General features: G+C 41.6%; 1 protein-coding gene across 1 annotated transcript; it reads right to left on the bottom strand.

The window, feature by feature from the left end:
- Positions 1–139: 139 nt before the first annotated feature.
- CD48 (CD48 molecule) lies at positions 140–22,008 on the bottom strand. The gene is made up of 4 exons (XM_043451646.1): positions 21,818–22,008; positions 5,928–6,221; positions 2,538–2,801; positions 140–497 (listed from the first exon to the last, which is right to left on the bottom strand). The coding sequence occupies exons 1-4, from the start codon at positions 21,897–21,899 to the stop codon at positions 418–420; spliced, it is 720 nt and encodes a 239-aa protein (XP_043307581.1). The 5' UTR covers positions 21,900–22,008; the 3' UTR covers positions 140–417.
- Between the last annotated feature and the right edge of the window lie 2,550 nt (positions 22,009–24,558).

The raw sequence follows: 24,558 nt of genomic DNA, 5'->3' as shown, positions 1-24,558 counted from the left end.
GAGGCAAACAAAGAGCAAAAATTCCTGTTGTTATGTTGGTGGTGGGCCTGGGAGCTCTTGCCATCCTGTAATGAAAGACCATGGTGAGAGAGCTTAGTTGATTTGATGGGTTTTTTGAATCCTAGAATTAAACAATCAATTTTGACAGTTATATCATTGTTTATTGAAATAAGAAAACATTGCAGAATACATTCTGTCCATTTTTGGTGGGAAAGCACATATGTATGCTAGAAAAACAATTAGAAAATATAAAAATAAAATATTACTGTGATTATAAAAAATTTATTTGAATGTTCTTTTAGACATCTCAGTCCTTTCCCCTATTCCATATAGATAGAGCTTCTGTCCTGGTTAACAGCTGATTACTAATGAGGGCAAGATCTTGCATTCTTGAAGTTTCACTCTAGTTAGCTCTTCTCAGGTCCATAGGAGATTGAGAAGAGTGGTTACCATGATCACTGGCCAAGTTGCCATCCAAGCTACTCCAGAGGAGGAGGCTGAAAGAGTAAGAAAATGCAAAACATTTAGGTGTCCTGATTAATTTGTTGAGAAGGGGAAGGGGTGCTGGACTTTAGCATGGGAGCTTCTGTAGCAAGGGAATGAGTTTCCTCTCTGAATCCAGACACAGTGTGCCCTGCACATCCTTTTTCCCAGATGAGCAAGAGCTCAATCTCCCAGATGTAAAGTATAAAGAATACAGAAACCCTTTAAATATTACTGGCTTAGCTGAGTCCTGTACATGAGGATTATCTTGGCATGTCTGCGGGTCTAGAAAAGAATCATTCTCCTACACTGGACAGCAGTTAAGTAGGGCAGACCTTCAAGTGCAGTAGTTCATATGATACTGTGTGCTAAGTTTAGGGAAGAAAGGATTGCCTGTTTCTCCACACTACCAACCATCAGTACCAACTCGGTGGGGAAGGAAAAAAAGAAAGGGAAATTAAGAGATAGAGAAGTGCAGGGCAGGGGAGAGGAGGAGAGGAGAGTGATAAATTATGGAAGGGGAATTAAGGATGCTCTTCGAGGATAATTTAGGTAACTGAAAAGTAACAAGATGGGCTTAGACCTTCAAAAAAGAGATGTATTATTGCTTTCATCCTCTCTGTGAATGGGCAGTCACTTTCATTCTATAAAGAACAAGGACTGTGTCTCTTCCTTTTTCTGGATCTCAGGATATGGTATTGATATAAAGGTGATTTTAGAACCACCCAGCCAACTAGTGGTCTCATGGTCAGACACCAAAGTCTTGTATTGGGTCTTTGGTGGTGGAAAAGCAGGGCGTATCATGAAAGACTAGAAGAGACATGACCAGTTGGTTGGGAAGAACACAGAAGAACTTATAGTTTCTATAGTTCATGTGTGGGAGCAGAGGTAAAGAAATCAGCATAGGTGAGCAGAGTAGACTGGGTCCAGGAAGACCATGAAAGAGCCATGTCCCCAGGAGCCATGATCCCAGGTGACTGGGCATGAAAAGGATCTCAGGTAACTGTTGGCACCACAGGTATGAGTTATTCTGGAGAGATTTATACACCAGGGCTTGGGGATGTGATTTCAGGGGTGTGGAGAGTACAGGGCCTAGAATGCTGAAGAGAGTGATTCAGATTTATCAAGTGGCCCCCCAAATCCCTAGTGTCTCTAGAATTAAAAGTACTTCGTGGGTCTAATTTAACTACCACTCATTGGAGGCTTCTTAGGTACTGTGCTAGGTAGTTACCTGTATTGTCTAACTTAATTCTCATAACAGTACGAGATAAGAACTATTACTTTGTCTTATTTAAGAAGGACATGACTTGGAGAAGCTAAGTCACTTGTTTAGCTAATGAGTAATAGTCACAGGATTAATCCCAAGTGTGATTGATTCCAAAATCTATAATCGTAGCTACTCCACAATGGGACCTGTGTAGGCTTGAGAGAGAGCCAGGAGTGATGCTGTATTGAGTGGGGCCTCCCAGGAGATAGAGAAATATGAAACATGAAACCCAGAGTTTGCCTTTTCAACTTTATCAAGGGGCATACACTTGAGGAAGAGCAGAAAATCTCAGTCTTAGGGCCAGGCTCTCTTGTTCACCACTCATTCCCACTCACGTTCATCCACTCGGCCCTTCATTCTTTTGCTCCTCACTCCTGCTCATCCACTTAGCCCTTCTTTCCTTTGCTGTCTACCAGCAACACATTTATGTTGCTGCACAACAGTATCTGGACTGGTCCTCTACTTGCCCTTTTCCTCCCTACTCACCTTGAAATCTCAGATTATCCTGCAAGGACCCTGCCCTCAGATTCCAGGACCATGCGCTTATTAAAGCAGGGCGGGAAAAGGGGACATGAGAGCCCTTTGCAGGTGAGGACCCTGAGCTCCACAAAGGTGAGGGAAGCTTGCTGAGAGACCGTGTCAGAGACACAAGGAGAATCCAAGTCTACCACACCTCACTAGTGCCTTTGGGATTCTCCATCAAACTCTATGACAGGCGGCTGGAAAAGATCCCCACACTTGTCTTCATTCAAGGGCCCACCTCAGCTCCCTTGGCAATGTCTCTTACCCTGTACACAGAATGAAGTGAAGTTGATCGTGCTGTTTTGGCTGCTTACAGGATTGCTGACTTGGCAGGTATAAGACTTTGAGTAGTTTTGTGGCGTGTAGACCTCTTCAAGCACACTGTTCTGTAGCTGTTTTGAAAAGGACCCGGATTCCCAATACCAAGTGTAGTTTACAAGTTGGCCCTGGATCACACAGGATAGGAACAGGTGGCAGCTGTTCTCTTCCTTTATCTTATTGACTTCTATGACAGGCTTCGGTACAGGGTCTGAAGATAAAGATGTTATAAGATGAGACAATGGGTTTATGCATTTATGAAGCTTTTATGCTGGGAGGGTTTAGCCAACGAAGTGCGGAGGTCGGTCCTGAGGGGCAGCCATGGAGAAGAGGGCCCTGTAGAGGGAGCTAGTGAGCAGCTTTGACCTCTGTAGGCTTCAGAGCGAAAGAGCTACTCCTTGGCGTGAAGCTAAACTGGGTCCAGCAGGGGGAGCCAGTTACCCAGAAACAAAATGGAGTTATGTCCATCTGTGGGCCAGAAAGAACAGCAGAGATTTTAGCACAGAGATCAGCTAGAGTTGAACTTGATATCCCAACTGTCTGAGCTACTTAGGACCCCTTCTCTAGCAATGACCCACATTTGGCACCTTAGCCCATCAGTCAGTCCTTCAAGAGTTCTTGGGCTCAGATACAATGAGAATCCTGGGGTAAGAGATACCACTCTACACCTTTCCTGAACTCTGGCAGAACTACAGAGAACCTCATGGATCTCCCAGTGCAAGCTGGTAGTGATGAATTGCATCTGTTAACTTTCGTATCTCAGTGCCTGCCACAGAGCAGGTATTCTGATTAAAGGGAAAGGTGAATGGATGTAGGGATGGATGGATGTAGGGATGAAGTAGTTATGCAGTAGAAAAGACAAAATACTCACTTTACAGTGAGACAAGCTTGGGTCCTGGACTTGGCTCTGAGAGAGTGGCTCTGAGAGGCAAGACAACTAACCCTCTGCACTCCTTCTCATGTATAAAATGACCCTACTTCACAGCACAATGTTAGGAAGATACAGCGCCATCATCTATGAGTATGCGCTTCTGCTGAGGGTGATGTATGCATGTTGAAGGTCACAGGATCATCACTGCTTTCATCCTCCAGGCAAATGGATTGAGATACAATCCCATCATCTGCTCCTTCCTTGACTAGGACTGCTTTACCTGAAATCCTCTGAGGTCTTTTCCTTCTGGTCAAGGGTAAAACACCTGCAGAATCAATGCAGCTCAGAAGTCATAGGATTAAACTGTAGCAGAGAACTGACCCAATCAGAGCTGACTTCTGGGTTGTATGTCTGTGAGGGGCAATGGAAGCTCTACCAATCTGACCTCCTGAACTCTAGATCCATCTCCTCTGTGAAACCTTATCACATTGCTGGACACCTCTAGCATACTTTACATGAACAATCTTCATATGCTTATTCATTTCCTGTCGTCTGGCCTCAAGTCTTATGAACCTTCCGCATTTCCCATAGTAAGCAGCTCAGCCCTGAGCACTCCAGAGCCAGATGGAGCAGTCTGGTTCCAAGATGCCCCCTTTGAGCTTTAGAAATTCCTGGGCTGGACAGAAGGGTGATTCTTCCACTAATCACATCCTCAGAGCCTTATCCAGAGGCAAGTGCACTAAAGCCAAGTAGGCTTATGGCTTTTAGGATATTCAGAAATTTTGCAAGTTGGTTGTGAAATGAAACTGTTAGCAGTTTACAGTTGGCTGTGATGGGAATATTTGCCACAAAATCTGGTAAATGATGAATATTTCAGATCTTTTTTATTTTTTAAAAATCACCATAGGAATATTTGAATATTTCCTGTTGCTAGTACATCTTGCAATTTTAGGACATATGATATGGAGGAAGTGAGCAAGAAGGCAATTCTAGCCTCTTAGACCAGGGACCATCATGACCCATGTTGGTGGGACATGAATATATACAATATTCTTCATTCTTTGCAGCATTTTAGCATTTTTAAGGCTCCTCATCAGACACAAGATCTTCTGGCACATTTTTTGTTATAATTTTATTATTTTTGACTGCACCATGCAGCATGTGGGTTCTTTGTTCCCCAACCAGGAATTGAATTCAACACGCCCCCTGCAGTGGAAGCATAGAGTCTAACCACTGGACCACTAGGGAAGTTCCAGCATTTTAAAAGTGTTTTCATTTTCATTATCTACTTTGATTCTCATAAAATCCTAAAAAGATATAATTATCCTCACAAAATGATGAGGAACCCAAGGCTCTGAGGGGCACATCTCCCTTGGATGTCTGCCTAGCCCTCCTCCTCTAATAATTGACAGTCTCTCCAAGAATCAAGTTTCTGCCTTATAAGTTGAATCTTTGGACCATAAGTGTTTAAACCACATACCCGAACCAAGACGGGCTAGTCAGTTTCTCTTTCTTGAGAATTTAAACTAAGAGATATGAAAGCCTAGACTTTGAGAGAGCTGGTCTGTACTGGCAGGGATCCACTTTCACAGTAAAGATTCCAGTGGCTAGAGGCTCTGGACTGGGCCAGGGTCTCATTCTTCCTCCTCTTCAGTCCTTTCAACTCTTCTAAACTTCTTTCATTGCTTTAAGAAGTCATAGCATTAAAAAAAAATTCTCCTTTTTTCTAAAGGTATATCACGTTGGTCTCCATTACATGCCATCAACAGAATCTTACCTAATGGGACAGAGATGTCAAGATCTTTCTCCAAGGTCACATAGCCAGTAAGTGTGGTCCAGTGGTTAAGAATCTGCCTGCCAATGCAGGGGACACAGGTTCCATCCCTGGTATGGAAAGATCCCACATACTGCAGAGCAACTAAGCCCATGCATTACAAATACTGAAGCCCACACATTCTAGAGCCAGCAAGCTGCAGCTACTAAAGCCCACATGCCTAGAACCCATGCTCCACAACAAGAGACACTGCCACAATGAGAAGCCCATGCACTGCAACAAACAGTAGCCCCCACTTGCCACAATTCAAGAAAGTCTGCATGGAGCAATGAAGACTCAGTACAACCAAAAAATCAATTAAAAAAGAAGAAGAACTCAGAACTTATTTGGATTGACCACAAGAGAACATGGAGAGAATAGAGAGAAAACCATCTTTATTGTCTCCTTCCTCTTCAAATCTTAGACTCTCTAATGTTAGAAGAGGTTTTAAATGTCCCAAAGTTATCTACTTTGGGGTCTGCTGGCCCAGACTCACTTCCAAGTGGAACTGGCTCCAGGAGAAATGGATTATGCCTGTCCTGAGGTTTTTCTCTCCCCCTCCCATGGAGAGTCCCCAGAATCACCAGGAAGCTTCCCAGGGATCTGTCTGGGACCCCAGAGTAGGGACTAGCCCTTTGGTTCCCCTAACTCACCAAGCACCACCAGTGGAATCTTCCATTCGTCCTCGTCTTCAGTGTCCTTCTGCACCCTCAGGAGGTAAGTACTGCTGTCTTCCTTCTGGACCTTGCGGATGTGCAGTGTACCACTATTAAGATCAAGCGTGGCCCTGTCCTTAAATTTAGTATCGAAGTACTTAGGATCACCAGATTCCCACTCTACAATCTTCTGGTCAGTAGTATAAAACCAGATGAGTGATTTGTGGTTCTTAGGCAGATTGGAGATTTGTAGACTCACGTTGCCGCCGGGGATTGCATATTTTGTAGGGCCTGCCAATGAGAGTCAGAATGAGTGAGACCCATTTTAAAGAAGGCAGAGCTGCCCAGTGGCCCAAAGCCTGGGCTGGTGGAACAAGGAAGAAGGGAAAGATTTTTTGCTTGGGAGCAGAGAGTATGATCTTTATCAGAGGGGCTGATCCCTGATCAGGAATTCAGTGAAAGTTAGAGCTTTAGAAGTGGGCTTGGGGATAGGCAACGTGCTCATAATCCATCTAATTCTACCCTAGATGATAAAGAAAAGGGACACTGAGCTGGCCCTGCCTCCCTCCCTTACTCTCATACCAGGACATTTTCAAATAAAATTATAAGTTACATTTCCCCTCTGTGCTTGTGATCCCTGTGGCTCAATTTAGTTCTCTAGCAGTGGCTTCCCAGTTGGCATTAGTGGCAGCTAGAATACGCCTGCCGATGCAGCAGACACAAGAGACACAAGTTCGATCCCTGGGTTGGGAAGATCCCCTGGAGTAGGAAATGGCAAATCACTCCAGTATTCTTGTCTGGAAACTTCCATGGACAGAGGAGCCTGGCAGGTCCATGGGGCTGCAAAGAGTCAAACACGGCTGAGCAACTGAGCACACACAGCACTAGGCCATAAGTAAAGGAGACACAAGGTTTGAAATGAAGGGGGACAAGAGTTACTCAGGGGCAAAGTATTATAGAAGAGTGAGCATTTTATTAATAAAAATATTGTGCTATTTTTCTGGCTTTTGTGATCTTTGTTATTTGCCAGCTTTTTAAAAACTTGTGATACATTGGGACTTCTTTTCTCATTCTAACTACATTTATTTTTGTTCCTATTTGTATTTACAGTTCTATTTCTTTCTCATGAGAGCACCCCTAATTGTATAAGCCTCAGTTCTAAAAGACCTGGTTTCATGAAGGCAAGAAGAAAAGGATGATAGCCAGAAAACAAATGTGAAGGGAGGTCTGCTGACTCTTTTGTGAATGAAAGAAATCTCTGTATAAATGTATAGACTGAGAAAGAGCAGTGAGTGCTCAGTTACTTCAGTCATGTCTGACTCTTTGCAACCCTATGGACTGTAGCCCACCAGGCCCCTCTGTCCATGGGGATTCTCCAGGCAAGAATATTAGAGTTGACATGCCCTTCTTCAGGAGATCTTCCCAACCCAGGGATCAAACCCATGTCTCTTATGTCTCCTGCATTGAGAAATAGCAGTAAAAAGAAGCTAATAGTAGAGGAAAGAGGAAAATCTCTATCACTCTTACCTCATATACTGTTACACAAAACCTCATACCTTTCAGCATTGTATCTACACCTGTTTTTTGGATTGGCCAAAAAGTTCATCTGAGTTTTCCCATAGGCTGTTACTTTCCACATGTCAAAAACATTCTTTTGAATAAAGATTAAAAATACCTATGTTCCCAGGTCTTTCAAGTTCCTAGTCATTAATCCTTCCAACTATCCATTGAACAGTTAGTTATGGAGCATTTAACCTATGCCTGTTGCATTCACAGACACATGTAGGCATGAATTTCCACAGTGCTTCTGATTGGTCCATTCCATACTTTATAATCTCTGTGACATAATCAATTCAGCCCAAGCAACAATATTTGAGCAATGACTACCTGCCAGGTCATGTGCTAGGCTCCAGCACCAGCAATGTAGACAGAGTCTCTCACCTCATAGACCATACAGCCTCTTCAGGAGCATACATTCTCTTTAGGATTTCAAAATTACTGGACATGTATTCTAGACTTGTTCTCATTCCATTGTTTGTTTCCATGTGAATTAATAACAGTGGTGATAACAGACAGCCTAGGCCAGTGTTTTTCAGCTTTGGCACTATTGACATTTTGGGCCAGAGAATTCCTTGTACAGGGATGTCTTTGTGTATTATAAGATGTGTAGTAGCCTCCCTGGCCTCTGCTCACTAGATGCAGGTAACATCATTCCAGTTATGATCTTCAAAAAATGTCTCCAGACAATGCCAAATGCTCCCAGGGAGGCAAAAATCTTACCACCTTCATTCTGGTTGAAAACTGTTGGCTTAGGCATCCTTGGTAGACTCTCCATAGAGTCTCAAAAATATGCTGAATAATATAGCACAACCCACAATTAACCACTTTATTTCTAAGTAGGAAGTCACCGCCATCTACCAGGATGGCTTTTTTTAAATCATTACTCATACGTGGTAAAGGAAGGGGGAAGGAAAGCTGCAACATCCTGTTCATGCCTATATCTTAAAACTCATATCATATTAAAGTGCTCCATTTAGTATCTATTACTTGCCTTTATCACCAGACTAGAAGCTTCCTAAGGACAGAAAATGAGTCTTATTAATTAAACTCATTTCCATTGTAGTACGGAGAAGGCAATGGCAACCCACTCCAGTACTCTTGCCTGGAAAATCCCATGGATGGAGAAGCCTGGTAGGCTACAGTCCATGGGTTCGCAAAGAGTCGGACACGACTGAGCGACTTCACTTTCACTTTTCACTTCCATGCATTGGAGAAGGAAGTGGCAACCCACTCTAGTGTTCTTGCCCAGAGAATCCCAGGGACGGCAGAGCCTGGTGGGCTGCCATCCATGGGGTCGCACAGAGTCAGACACGACTGAAGCCACTTAGCAGCAGCAGCCATTGTAGTATGATAGTTAAGAACATGGACTCTGGAATTAGACTGTTCAAATCCTGACCCTGTCATTTTTTAGCTGTGTAACTGTGAGAGTTTTACCTGACCTCTCTGCCTTCATTTTAATTTATCTTACAGAGTTTGTGATGGTGAAGTTCATGTATCAAGTTTACTGAGTTAAAGGATGCCCAGATAGCTGGTGAAACCCTCTTTCTGGATGGTCTGTAAGGTTTTTTTCTAGCAGAGATTAGCATTTGAATCGGTAGACTGGGTAAAGAAGATCACCCTCAACCAATGTGGGTGAGCATCATCCAAACTGCTAAGGCTCAGAATTGGACAAAAAGGAAAGAATAAAAGCAAATTTCTTTCTGCTGTGAGCTGGGGTATTGCATCTTCTCCTACCCTTGAACATCAGTGCCCCTGGTCCTTGGACCTTAGGACTTGGACTACAGCTTAGACCATTGGCTTCCCTGAAGCCTCTTTGTGGAAGGATGAATGAAGTTGAGTCTACTGAGAATGAAGATTACAGAGTGTATGAACTCAAATTGTGAGTCTATATATACTCAGATCTGTGGATTTCTACTGAAACTACACAAGTAACTTTCTTGGCTTTCATCTTACAGATGGCAGATCATGGGACTTCTCCAGAGAAGTACAGAATATGGATTATGCTTCCATAACTATGTGTGTGTGCTAAGTCACTTCAGTGGTGTCTGACTCTGTGTGACCCCACGGACTCCTCCAGGCTCCTCTGTCCCTGTCTAGTCTCCAGGGAAGAATACTAGAGTGGATTGCCATTCCCTTCTCCAGGTATCTTCCCGACCCAGGGATCAAACTGACATCTTTTATGTCTAACCTGCTGTGGCAGGCGAGTTCTTTACCACTAGCACCACCTGGGAAGTTGCGTGAGACTCATTCTGTATATTTGTATATATCCCATTGATTCTTTTTTTCTAAAGAACCCTGACCCAGAGTTACACAAATAAAATGCTTTGAATATAATTTGATTAATTCAAATAGTCAATATGCATAAAATACTTAGTATAATATTTGGAAAATTAGTAGATAATGAATGTCATGTATTGTTTATTATTATTACCTACATTATTTTTTGTATCCATAAATTCTATACTATGCATAAATTATTGAGATGTTTAACACATGCCGTTGAACTTACTTTATTGTGCCAAAACAGTGGTAAAATAAGGACTAGACTAATGATATATTTTTTAGGAACGAATGCCTATATGTAAATCTGAAAGTGTAGAATGTGGCGGAAGGGGGCCAAAAAAAAAAAAAAAATTGCAGCAACTCTCATAGAGGTTTTCACCTATAACCTAGATCTAGTAAAAGACATCAGCATGCACAAAAGATAAACAAACCAGGTCTTTGGTTAGGACATGGGATGATAAGAAAGAGTCCCCAGCACCAGAGAACTTACCTGAAACTTCCTTGGGCAAAGAAAAATGAAGATGAACTCAATGAGGAATAAAGAATACAGAGCATATAGACTGAAGTTATGATTCAGATTCAGTTATAATATACATTGTTTCTCCATGTGAGAATTAAGTCTGCTTTATAATAATAAAGCAGGGAACATTTCATACAAAGATGGGGACAATAAAGGACAGAAATGGTATGAACCTAACAGAAGCAGAAGATATTGAGAAGAGGTGGCAAGAATACTCAGAAGAACTATACAAAAAAGATCTTAATGACCCATATAACCACGATGGTGTGAACACTCATCTAGAGCCAGAATTCTGGAATGCGAAGTCAAGTGGGCTTAGGAAGCATGACTGTGAACAAAGCTAGTGGAGGCAATAGAATTCCAGCTGAGCTAAACCTAAAAGATGATGCTATGAAAGTGTTGCACTCAATACACCAGCAAATTTGGAAAACTCAACAGTAGCCTCAGGACTGGAAAAGGTCAGTTTTCTTTCCAATCCCAAAGAAAGGCAATGCCAAAGAATGTTTGAACTACCACACCATTGTGCCCATCTCACATGACTTGCAAAGTAATGTTCAAAATTCTCCAAGGGAGGCTTCAACAACATGTGAAACAAGAATTTCCAGATATTCAAGCTGGATTTAGAAAAGGCAGAGGAACCAGACATCAAATTTCTAAGATCTATTGGATGATAGAAAAAACATGAGAATTCCAGAAAAACATCTACTTCTGCTTTATTGACTATACCAAAGCCTTTGACTGTGTGGATCACAAAAAAAAACAGTGGAAAACTGTTAAAGAGATGGGAACACCAGACCACCTTACCTGCTTCCTGAGAAGCCTGTATGCAGGTCAAGAAGCAACAGTTAGAACTGGACATGAAACAATGGACTGGTTCAAAATTGAGAAAGGAGTACATCAAGGCTATATATTGTCACCCTGCTTATTTAACTTATATGCAGAGTACATCATGAAAAATGCCGGGCTGGATGAAGCCCAAGTAGGAATCAAGATTGCCAGGAGAAATATCAATAACCTCAGATATGCAGATGACACCACCCTTATGGCAGAAAGTGAAGAGAAACTGAAGAGCCTCTTGATGAGAATGAAAGAGGAGAGTGAAAAAGTTGGTTTAAAGCTCAACATTCAGAAAACTAAGATCATGGCATCTGATCCCATCACTTCATGGCAAATAGATGGGGGAAAAATGGAAATAGTGACATACTTTATTTTCTTGGGCTCCAAAATCATTGCAGATGGTGACTGCAGCCATGAAATTAAAAGACGCTTGCTCCTTGGAAGAAAAGCTATGACAAACCTAGACAGCATATTAAAAAGCAGGGACATTACTTTGCTGACAGAGCTCCATCTAGTCAAGGCTATGGTTTTTCCAGTAGTCAAGTATGAATATGAGAGTTGGACCATAAAGAAGGCTGAGTGCCGAATAATTGATGCTTTTGAATGGTGGTGCTGGAGAAGACTCTTGAGAGTCCCTTGGACCACAAGGAGATCCAACCAGTCAATCCTAAGGGAAATCAACCCTGAATATTCATTGGAAGGACTGATGCTGAAGCTGAAGCTCCAATATTTTGGCCACCTGATGCAAAGAGCTGACTTGTTGGAAAAGACCTTAATGCTGGGAAAGATTGAAGGCAGGAAGAGAAGGGGATGACAGAGGATGAGGTGATTGGATGGCATCATTGTCTCAAAGGATATGAGTTTAAGCAAGCTCCATGTGTTGGTGAAGGACAGGGTAGCCTGGCATGCTGCAGTCCATGGGGTCACAAAGAGTCGGACATGACTGAGTGACTGAACTGAACTTAGAACATTAAGATCTTGTTTGTCCAGGGTATCCCCAACACGTTCCAAAGAACTTCAAACTAAAATGCGAGGAGGAGGGAGAAACTATAACAGATACAAAGTCACTGAGATTGTGAACATTTCAAAGGCAAACACCAATTTTGAATCCCCAGAATACTTGGCTCACATTTATTGTTTAGTATAGGATGGATGGGGCAAAAATCCATACATAAGTGTTCCCATTCATCTCCTCATAACCTCCAAGTAGTCATATTTTTTATCCCACTTAGCTTCTTTTTGCTTGGTATGTGTGTGTGTTAGTTGCTCAGGCATGTCTGACTCTTTGCAGGCCCTTGGACTGTAGCCTGCTAGGCTTTTCTTTCCATGGGATTTTCCAGGCAAGAAAATCCATTTCCTCCTCCAGGGGATCTTCTTGACCCAGACAGAGATCAAACCTGTGTCTCCTGCATTGCAGGTGGATTCTTTATCACTGGGCCATCTAGGAAGCCCTCCTGTTGCTTACTTCTTAAGATTTGTTTGACATTTACGAGGAACCACTCAGGTTGGTTTAGAAAATAGAGGTTCTATATAATGTTATGGCTCAAGAGAATGAGAATCTCTGAGCTGCAGAGATGGTATAGTTTGAGAAGACTGAAGAGGGCAGATAAGTGCATGATAGGAAGTATTGCTATAGCTTACAAATTGGATTCCTTTTAACATCTTTTGAGAGACTTCAAGTAGAAATTGGAGCTACTTTTTAATTACTTTTGACCAATGAGCTGTGTTTCTTAAGTATCATAATGTGCCCACCTGGGCCAGTGTAACAGCCCTGTCTTATGGTTGTGTGTGTGAGTCACTTAGTTGTGTCCAACTCTCTGAAACTCCATGGATTGTAGCCTGCCAGGCTCCTCTGTCCATGGTATTCTTAGGCAAGAATATTGGAGTCAGTAGACATTCCCTTCCTCAGGGGATCTTCCTGACCCAGGGATTGAACCTGGGTCTCCTGCACTGCAGGCAGATTCTTTACCATCTGAGCCACCAGGGAAGTCTTATGGTTGGGTCCTGGATAAAGGAATAAAAGATGACTATTATGACACATACAGCGGAGGAGCAGTGAAGAAACTGCCCAGCAAGTTGTTTCTCAAAAGAAACAACACAAAAGAGTGCTGAGAATATCATTCATGGTTTCAGATATCTACAAATCAAAGAAAAGCAGCTAAGGGAAACCTTGAAATAAAAACCCAGCAGCCTCAAATGGGCTGAGACTCATGCTTGAGAATAGCAAAGGAAAAGTGAGTTTTGGGAAAAGGATATGAACAAAGAAAGAATGTATGTATATGTATAGCTTCCCTTGTGGCTCAGCTGGTAAAGAATCCACCTGCAATGTGGGAGACCTTGGCTTGATCACTGAGTTGGGAAAATTCCCTGGAGAAGGGAAAGGCTACCCACTCCAGTATTCTGGCCTAAAGAATTCCATGGATTGTATAGTCCATGGGGTTGCAAAGAGTCAGACATGACTGAGCAACTTTCACTTTCACATGTATAGTAGAATCACTTCACTGTACACTGAAGCTAACACAATATTGTAAATCAACTATACTTCAATATAAAATAAAAATTAATTTAAAAAGGAAAAGTGAGGTTTTTTTATGAAATATCTAATGAAAGTGTGGCCTTAAAAAGCTACATAAATGTGAAGTAATTAGCCTCCAACTAATAAAAAAATTAAAAAAAAAAAATAAAAATGGACTTCAACAGAACTTTTAAACGTTAACATAGAATTAAAAAAAAAAAGATAAGCATAATTTTACACATCCATTAGTTAACATGCATTTAGAAATCTGTGATTAACAGTTTGAAATTGTGCCAGTTCTCTGTTCACCAATTAAATATTCACAAATAAATGTGAATAGCCTTCCTTAATTTTTATAACTTTTCCTTGAGTTAAATTGCTCCCACCTACTAAAACTAAAAATAGATCACCTTTTTTTTCATTGAAGATAGCAATCATCCCCTTTCTTTTTCCTTTGAAAACTTCTGGTCTAGCTAGAGTTTTCATTAGTCTAGATTATACAGTGCAAATTCAGTTAGTGTTAGGCTAATGTCAATATGTTTCATATGGTTAAGATGATCTTAACAGAATTGTAAAAGCTGTCTTAAAATAAAATAAAAGGTGTTTTAGTATTGTTAAAATGCACATTCATTTTTTACCAGGAATACTAAAATCTGTGAAATGCAATTTGTAGTGTGCATATAACAAAATATATGAACATGAAATTTTGGAAAAAAAAAAAAAAGCTACATAAAGATAGAAACAGTAGAAAGACTGCTTGATTAACCATAAAAAATGGGAAAAAAATTCTACTTTTCTAAAAGGATCCTATAGTTCAGTCACAAGTTGAATAAAGATGCATTAATATTACTATTATAATATAGATTGCAAAAATTAATGTACAGACATTGTAGTACAATATGAGATATCAAAGTGGTGGTTTAGTCTATTACAGAGGATTTTCTAATAAATTCAGATAAATTCATTGATATTTTCCTTTTATCGTTGTTATTGTCCAGTCACTCAGTCATGTCTGACTCTTTGCAACCCCAAGGACTGCAGCACGCCAGACTTCCCTGTCCTTCACCATCTCCCAGAGCTTCTTCAGACTCATGTCCATTGAGTTGGTGATGCCATCCAACCATATTGTCCTCTGTCATCCCCTTCTCCTCCCGCTTTCCATCTTTCTCAGCATCAGGGTCTTTTCAAATGAGTCAACTCTTCGCTTCAGGTGGCCAAAGTATTGGAGTTTCAGCTTTAGCATCAGTCCTTCCAATGAATATTCAGGGTTGATTTCCTTTAGGTATGACTGGTTTGATCTCTTTGCAGTCCAAAGGACTCTCAAGAGTATTCACGAGCACCACAGTTCAAAAGCATCAATTCTTTGGTGCTCAGCTTTCTTTATGGTCCAACTCTCATATTCATACATGACTACTGGAAAAACTATAGCTTTGACTAGACGGACTTTTGTCGGCAAAGTAATGTCTCTGCTTTTTAATATACGCTGTCTAGGTTTGTCGTAGCTTTTCTTCCAAGGAGCAAGTATCTTTTAATTTCATGACTGCAGCTACTATCTTCAGTGATTTTGGAGCTCAAGAAGATAAAGTCTGTCACTGTTTCCATTTCTTCCCCATCTATTTGCCATGAAGTGATGGGACCAGATGCCATAATCTTAGTTTTTTGAATGTTGAGTTTTAAGTCAGTTTTTTCACTCTCCCCTTTTCCCTTCATCATGTGGCTCTTTAATTCCTCTTTGCTTTCTGCCATAAGGGTGGTGTCATCAGCATATCTGAGGTTATTGATGTTTCTCCCAGCAATCTTGATTCCTGCTTGTGCTTCATCCAGCCAAGATTTTCACGTGATGTACTCTGCATATAAGTTAAATAAGCAGGGTGACAGTATACAGTCTTGACTTATTGTTTTCTCAATTTTGAACCAGTTCATTGTTCCATGTCCAGTTCTAACTGTTGCTTTCTTGACCTGCAAACAGGTTTCTCAGGAAGCAGGTAAGGTAGTCTGGTGTTCCCATCTCTTTAACAGTTTTCCAAAGTTTGTTGTGATCCACATAGTCAAAGTCTGTGTCAATGAACCCTAGTAAATGAAGCAGAAGTAGATGTTTTTCTGGAATTCTCCTCCTTTTTCTATGATCCAATTAATGTTGGCAATTTGATGTCTGGTTCCTCTGCCTTTTCTAAATCCAGCTTGAATATCTGGAAGTTCTTGGTTCACATACTGTTGAAGCCTCCCTTGGAGAATTTTGAGCATTACTTTGCAAGTCGTGTGAGATGAGCACAATGACGTGGTAGTTCAAACATTCTTTGGCATTGCCTTTCTTTGGGACTGGAAGGAAAACACCTTTTCCAGTCCTGAGGCTACTGTTGAGTTTTCCAAATTTGCTGGCATATTGAGTGCAGCACTTTCACAGCATTATCTTTCAGGATTTGAAATAGCTCAGCTGGAATTCCATCCTTTCACTAGCTTTGTTCGTAGTGATGCTTCCTAACGTCCACTTGACTTCACACTCCAGGATGTTTGGCTCTAGATGAGTGGTCACATCTTCATGGTTTTCTGAGTCATTAAGATCTTTTTTGTATAGTCCTTCTGTGTATTTTTTGCCACCTCTTCTTAATATTTTCTGTTTCTGTTAGGTCCATACCGTTTCTGTACTTTATTTTGGCCATCTTTGTATGAAATGTTCCCTTGGTATCTCTAATTTTCTTGAAAAGATCTTGATTCTCTCCCATACTATTGTTTTCCTCTATTTCTTTACTTGATCACTTAGGAAGGCTTTCTTATCTCTCCTTGCTATTCTTTGGAACTCTGCATTTGGATGGGTGTATCTTTCTTTTTCTCCTTTGCCTTTCATGCTTCTTCTTTTCTCAGCTATTTGTAAGGCCTCCTCAGACAACCATTTTGCATTGTTGCATTTCTTTTTCTTGGAGATGTTTTTGATCACCACCTGCTGTACAATGTTATGAACCTCCATCCATAGTTCTTCAGGCACTCTGTCTATCAGATCTAATCCCTTGAATATATTTGTCACTTCCACTGTACAATTGCAAGGGATTTAATTTAGAACATACTTGCATGGCCTAGTAATTTTCCCTATTTTCTTCAACTTATGTCTGAATTTTGCAATAAGGATTTTATGATCTAATCCACAGTCAGCTCCCAGTCTTGTTTTTGCTGATTGTATAGAGCTTCTTCATCTTCAGCTGAAAATAATATAATCATTCTGATTTCAGTATTGACCATCTGGTGATGTCCATGTGTAGAGTTGTCTCTTGTGTTGTTGAAAGAGGATATTTGTTATGACCAGTGTGTTCACTTTGCAAAACTCTGTTAGACTTTTCCCTGCTTCATTTTGTACTCCAAAGCCTCTCCAGGTATCTCTTGACTTTCTACTTACTTTCATATATATATATATATATTTCTTTTTCTGATATATTTATGTTTTTTAAATTTTAAAGTACATTGAAAAATATTTTGATTTGCCTTTTAACAATTCCATATTTTATTAGATAGAAAACTACTTAAAGTACTACTTTGATTAAATTCTAACAAGAAGTAGTTGTTCATGTGTCTGAATGCTTAGGATAAAGTAACTGTATTTATGTGCAGTTTATAAATGAGGCAGACCTTTCCTATGCGTACCCATGTTTCTTGTCTGTAGAGAAGTAAAACTAAAATGGTGTGGGTGAGGGGAATCAAATCAAAGGAAGCAGTAATTTCATACAAAAGAGTCTACCCAGGAAGAAGAAAGAAGTGCTAAAAGGGAAATTCTGAATACTCTAAAGCAAGTCATGTGCTTTCTCATAAAATTTTAAGAACCAAAAGAGGTGTTTTAAAGATACTGACATGGGGTTACGTGCAGCTCTCTAGTGAGATAAACTGTTTAACAAACCTGTACAAACCTTTCATGGAAGTAATTTGGCAGTAGACATCAAATAGGCATCAATAGACATCAATAGGCATCAAAAAAGATGCGTGTCATGGGGGGCAAGATGAACAGAGTGCAGTGCCGTTTCCTGAGATGGGAAGTCTCATGAATTTAGTCAGCCAGATGGCAGTGACTAAAGGCATGGTGAGGAAGCACCAGGTTTGTGGAGGCTTATTACACAGCAATAGAGAGCTGGAACAAAGATGAGGAGTTAGATTTTGGAAATGTGTTTGAAGATGTTTGAAAAGCAGAGATTCAGTTCTGTGGCCAGGAGAGAGCACTGGGCTTTGGAATTTCCTTATGATATTCCTGGCTCTTATCTGTCTCAAATTGTATGTGGTCACAATCACAGAGCAATTTCACATTCTTTATTTCATTGATCTTAATAACAACCCCTTGAAAAAATGGGGAGCATATCATTATACCCATAATAGAGTTGAGAAAATTGAGATTCAGAAAGTTTTTGCGATTTATAGGAAACTCCATGGCTTAGAACTCAGAACATAGGTCTTAAAGCAATTATCCTCCAGTTAAAAGTAAAATTAAGAAAAAAAAACATAAGTCTTCTGATTCCCAGAACAAGCTATTTCTAGTGCACTTTGTTGTGCTAGAGGGAGACAGGGAAGATGCCTGCTAGCGAGGAGTGGGCCGAGAGATCAGAGAGCTGAGAAACTCAAGTCTGAGGAGGGCCAAAAGAGGAGATTTACAAAATACGTCTCAAATTTCTCCACAAAAACATCCATTACTGGGAAAGAAAGAATAATGATAACCCCAGGAAGATCTGGACAGATAGCCTGAAAAGAAGTTCTTTGATGTCATTCATTCATAGGATTAACAATTATTTATTGAGCCCATGCCACGTGCTAGGCACTGTATTAGGTTCAGCAACAAACAAGGTCCCTGTGCTCCCAGAGCTCAAGGAAACAGACAACCAAGCAGTTCACCAACCGTAACCTGGAACCTGAGGTTTCTAGGAGGAAGTGACACAAAAATGGGAGGGGCTGGAGAAGCGGGAGTGCAGGACATTTTAGACAGAAGGAAAGGTATGTATATAGGCCTAGAGGTAAGACAGAAAGCACCTCCTTCAAGGCAAACAGCAAAGTTAAATTTAGACGAAATGTGGTTATGGGGTGTTGTTTTATCACTCAGTCATGTCCGACTCTTTTGTGACCCATGAACTGTTGCCCACCAGGCTCCTCTGCCCTTGAGATTTCCCAGGCAAGAATACTGGAGTAGGTTGCCATTTCCTTCTCCAGGGGATCTTCCTGACCCAAGGATTGAACCCACATCTCCTGCATTGGCAGGTGGATTTTTTTTAAAAAAAACCACTGTGCCACCAGGTTATTGGGTGAAGGAGTCATAAATTGAAGATAAAAGAACTATCTGTAGGCATACTCTGGACGTGAAGAGATTTAGACACAATGACCTCATGTCTAGAGAAAGAGCTGAAATAGTCCGGTTCTCTTGGCATTTCTATCTTTCCCAACAATTGGATGAACACCTCATACCAGCTCTACTCCCAAGGTCATATTAGTGACCTATGAGTTGACTAAGCCCCTTGGAGCTCACACAGCCATGAGAGGCCTGAAGACATCATGTCTCTTACTTAGTGTAGGGGAGCAGAATGTGCCACCCTAATATATGTCTCTTTGGCATATTAATTGTTTTAAGAGGGTTCTTATCTAAGGAAATAGCAGACATGGTAAACACTCTGAAAACGATGTACGAGTTATCCTTTTGTAAGAAACATTTATATTCGTAAGGGAAATCTCCATTAATAAAGGTGTCTCTCTCTCCTCTGTACCAGAAGAGGAAGATGACCAAATCTCTAGAAACTCTTATCAATGGCGAAGAAACTAACTTAAATCTGCCTAACAACCTTACCCTTATTTGCTGTGCTTTTCGTGATAACCTCCCAGAACTGTCACCCTCAACATTCTCTTTCATCTTTAGCAGAGGATGGTATTTAAGATGAGGGCTTCAGCCATTTTAGCGAGTTACTTGGTTTTTCTGGGTTTCACCCATGTACACAATATTAAACTCTGATTTTCTCTTGTTAGCTTATCTCATGTCAATTTAATTCTTACACCAGTCAGAGATCCTAGAAGAGCAGAAAAAAATCTCTTCCTCCCCCAAAGCCAGTCATAAACCAGATCGAATGTCCTGCCACCCTGAGAGGCCTTGCATGAGTAGTCAACAGGATTTCCTCTAAGTATGGCTATTTCATCTGCCTCAGAGTCACATACTATCATAATTTTAAAATGTTATATTTGTTTCCCATTCCCAAACTCACTTTTACTCATTTTTTCCATAGTAGTACACCTTAAAACACCTTTAATGAAAAAACTTAAGTATTTATTAGGGGGAATAGTGAGAAAGGCAATAGCTTAGCTCTCAGTTCTCAGCTGACCTAGAAAGACAGGTAGTAGAGGGCTGGACAACTGTAACAGAAAAAGGAAAGTTGCCACACAAGGGGATCAGAACACAACCATGGCAGAACGAACCTTAGCTCTTAATCAGATGTTCCAGGGTTTCCCTGCTACTGAGGCCTCTGCTCAGACTGTCACTCAGCGACCCTAGACAGAGCCATCCTTCCCCAGTTTCCTTTCCTGTCGGGAGCCACTATGGGAGATCCCACCCATGACACGGTCATGAGGAGAAGACCTGAAACGCAAGGCTGTTCAGGCTACAAGGGACTCTCCAGGTTGACCCCGGCCTCTACCCCACCCTGTAGCCTCCCCCTCTTGCTGTTGTCCTTGTTCGTCCTGTTGCAGATCTTTGCGTTGCCTGCCGAGAGCTCTCCTGCTCCTCTTTCACTAAATAAAGACCAACATAGAATCCTAATTAATAAATCTCCTGGAATGCTGGTTCCCTATGAAGGGGCCAGGAATGAAGGAAATGTTTCAAGTAAAAACCCATTTGCTGGCATTCTGGCTTGTTTGGCAGATGCGTACTAATGCACATGACTGCTCACAACACCTTAATCATAAACAGCGTAAAGAACCTGATCACAAAAGGCCCTGATAGGCACAGAGCCCTTCGGGGGGTGAGAAAGCCCTACTGGAGAACATAAAAAATATTATTCTAAAAGTGGTTATTGGATCAACGTTTGATTGCTGTTATTGTGCTGAGGTTGTGCAGTAAAAACTACTGTAATATAGTTAAGGATTTAGAAAAATAAGAGTTTAGCCCTAGTGTGGAAACAATCAGATAATTGTTAATTTTAATCAAGAGTGCTAAAACAGAGGCTGCCTCATCAGAGCCACAGAGTCTTTGTGTGGTAAACTTTTTAGATAAATTTAGCTGGGAACTTTTGCAAAAAGGCTGACATTTGTGTTAACAGGATTATATTTCTACTATGTTGCAACCTGCTGTACCATGAGACTGCAACTTTTCTGTTTTCTGCTAAACTCAAGGCAAAATAGAACAATAAAGAATAGACTATGGAAAACAGCTTTGCCTTCACCTAGACCATAAAATGTTAATAGGCCCCAAGGCCAGAAGACAATGTACAAAGGTCCACTATGAAAGAAGACTCTCATGAACAAAGAAGTATGCAGAAAACACCCTGGTTTCGTGAAGGACAAAACTGACATAATGTTAAACTAAACTTTGTATGCTTATCTTTCACCTCCCCTTAGAAATGTACTAACTTAGGGTATATAAGCTACGGTGAAAAATAAAACGCTGCCAGACTTTGCTGTACATCCCAGTCTGATCTCTTTCTTTCTCTCTCTCACACTCGCTGATGCTGTTCATCCTGAGGGTACCCCTGGATCCTGCTGGGGCTGGACCCCCGCACTTTCCCATTTTGATTTCTCTCTGGAGCAATGACAACATTATTTACTCTTGCTCATGACACAACTCCTTGCATAGACAGAGGTCTCAAAACATGCCCCAAGGAGCACAGCACCCCTGAGCCTAAAATGTGGCAGCTACCCATGCAGCGTTCGGGTATTTGTAATGCAAAGAAACTTCACAGATGAGAAACCATCGCAATAAGTGTGAGAGGACTACTTCTCCATCTCACCAAAGTTCTATTTTTGTTGCTTCCCCTTGAGAAAAGAGATTGAGCCTGATTTTCCAAAGCTTAAGGAAGACTCCCAAACTTATCACAACCCTGCTGCCAGGATGAAAATACTTGCTGCCTGGAGCCACTACTCCACTTCAGGTGGAGACACACCCCGTATTCCCTTTTCCATCTGACTGGGCCTCCAGTGCACAGTTACAGGCAGAAAATTTGTGGAAAGTACCTTGTATGCTGATCGCCAGGAACAAATGAGGCAGCAGTAGAATTCCCAGAGTCAGAGACCACTCCCACCTTCTGGAGCACATGCTCCTCTTCTCCAGAACTTTACAGGAACTCTGGATACAGACCAGAGCCAAGCCAGAAAGAAACCAAAGGCACCTTTAATTCAGGGCTTAAGGTTAGAACTCTCCACCCAGCAAGTCAGGGTGGGGCCTGGGGACCAAAAACAGGAAGCCCCATCTTTTTTTTTTTTAAATTAAACCACTAAGAGCTAAGAACAGACTTGCAGATATGCGGGCAGAGGGAGAGGGTGGGACGAATTGAGAAAGTAGCCCTGAAACATCCATTACCATATGTAAAACTAGACAGTTAGTGGAATTTTCAGTATGACGCAAGGAGCAAATGACAACCTAAACGGGTGGGATGGGGTGAGATGTGGGAGGGAGGGCCGCGAGGGAGGAAACTGTTAGGAAAAACGCCGCGGGAGGAAAAAAGCCGCCTCTAAGGACCGGTGGTAAAGGCCTTTTATTAAGCGTCGCTCTCCAGCAGAACTCCCGGGGGCTGGTGAGTGAGGAGACAAAGGGAGTCTGCAAGGAATGAGGGGTGGGGAGGGGTTTATATAGTCCGGGCAGGCATCCAGGCCAGGTCTTTTCATATAAGGAAGAAAGCGCGGGCTACAGCGGTGGTCAGTGTCCGAGGGCTCTGTGTTGGTACCTGATTGGACCAGGCTGCAGGGGGCCAGCCCCTGGAAGTTTAGCCAGCCTCCGGAATTTGCCTTGCAGCACTTTCCCGGGGGCATGCCCCGACCTTTCAGAAACATACATATACTAATAGCTGGTTCATTTTGATATATGGCAAAAATGAACACAATATTGTAAAGCAAATATCCTTCCATTGAAAATAAATACATTTAAATTTAAAAAAAAATTTTGATTTGAATGTGTGTTAGTTCTCTTTTCTGGTGAGAGGATCCATAGATTCTACCGGTTTTCAGAGGGATTGGTACTCAGAAAAGATTAAAGACGTGAATATCTGCTTTTGGTTTCCCAGCCAGGAAACACCCTGATTAACCAGAGTACCCACCCAAGGGGATTTCTGACCTGAGCCAACTCTAAATCACGTGAGGAGTAGAAAGTAGATCATGTGTGGCGTAGGCTGAGATCACAAAATGTGGGAAATCAGTTTGAGTACTGGTCTCCCCCTCCCACCCTCCAAGCTCTTCCTCACTTATGGATAAGTTCACTATTTAAACCTTCACACTGGCCTACCCACTGAACATTAGTATTATTATTATTAACCTATATTCAAATATTGTATCACTAACCTATTATCAAATTACCAATTATTTGACCCAAATGAATGTATTCTGCACCCTTGTAATCTAAGAGTTTCGGGCCCATCCCTCTTGAATCTAAATGAATTATTCGCCCACCCAGGACACTTTGCAGACCTGTAAGGAAAGTCACAGTCCCTGATATACCATATTTGTATCAGTTTCAGACTGGGGATGTTTCTGATTTTCAACATGGAGATGAGCAATAAAAACCCTGCTCTCCTCAATCTGTGAACTTCCATCTTGGAAGTAGTTACCCTCCCCAAAAGATCAGCATGGGGAAATGGAGTCAGCTCACTACCTGAAACTGAATATTACCCCCTATTTACCTGATCATATTGGAGCCCTGTGAGGTAAAGAAAACAGGTATTACTACTTGTATTTTATAACTGAAACTCAGGGTCAGATTTGCCTGAGGTCATATGCAGCTCCAGTCAACCCCAGTCTTCTTCACTCAGCTCTTCCCCTCATGTGAGCTACAGTAAATCTTTGGACTAGAAGAAAAGATGAGACTGAAGTAGAATGGGCAAGATCAAAGTGAGGTTAACTAAGGAAGACTTTAAAGCAAACCATGAAAAAGAAGCTGAGAAGGAGTATTCTTTACCACTAGTGCCACCTGGGAAACCACCTGAGAAGTAGTAGGGCAAACGACAGAAGAGGGCAAGGGACAGAAGAGAACTGTACGTGGGCTTTGCTCAGACTTTGACTCCTCTGGGGATTTTGCAAAAGGGCTGTTGCCCAGTGTTTTGCTGAAGCATTTGAGATCTTAACCAGCAGAGAATAGCAAAATCTATTCCCAACCACCTAGGATGAATGGTGGAACCTCCCAGTTGGCACTAGTGGTAAAGAACCCACCTACCAACACAGGAGACACAAGATACGTGAGTTTGATCCCTGGGTTGGGAAGATCCCCTGTAGGAGGGCATGGGAACTCAACTCCAGTATTCTTGCCTGGAGAATCCTATAGACAGAGGAGCCTGGCAGGCTACAGTTTGGGATCGCACAGGGTGGGACACGATTGAAGTGACTTAGCACACGCCCATGCAGGATGAAGGGTACTATTGCTGGCTGACTTCTTGCTGATTCCAGGAGGGGGCAGTACAACACTGCAGGTGTTTCTTCCTCACTATATCTATTGGATATTTCTAGAGCTATAAATGAGGATGTAGAAAAAAAGCTACTCTCTTGTCTACTTTTAAGCAGCTTACAGCTTCATGGAGGAACCAGATAAAGAAGAAAAGCATTAATGTGGTTGTGAAACCATGGGGTCACTTAGAAAGATTGTATAAAGACAAACTGGTACCATCAGGGTACACCAGGGCCATTCTCACCCTCCAGCAGATAGACACCAGCTCCAGGACCCTATGGCATTGGCCTTGACCTTGACCTTGCCCACCAGCAAGCCAAAACCA

Source organism: Cervus canadensis, chromosome 2 (genome assembly GCF_019320065.1).
Source record: "Cervus canadensis isolate Bull #8, Minnesota chromosome 2, ASM1932006v1, whole genome shotgun sequence".
Lineage (NCBI taxonomy): Eukaryota > Metazoa > Chordata > Mammalia > Artiodactyla > Cervidae > Cervus > Cervus canadensis.
Note: the sequence above shows the minus strand (reverse complement) of the source record. Positions and strands in the feature narration are given on the sequence as shown.

Excerpts from the sequence above, each read along its gene's own strand:
- CD48 (XM_043451646.1), bottom strand. The coding sequence starts at position 21,899 with ATGTGCTCCAGAAGGTGGGAGTGGTCTCTGACTCTGGGAATTCTACTG. Across the intron at positions 6,222-21,817 it reads CCTGGCGATCAGCATACAAG|GCCCTACAAAATATGCAATC; the intron begins GTACTTTCCACA and ends TCTCATTGGCAG. Across the intron at positions 2,802-5,927 it reads GATTCCACTGGTGGTGCTTG|ACCCTGTACCGAAGCCTGTC; the intron begins GTGAGTTAGGGG and ends CTTTATCTTCAG.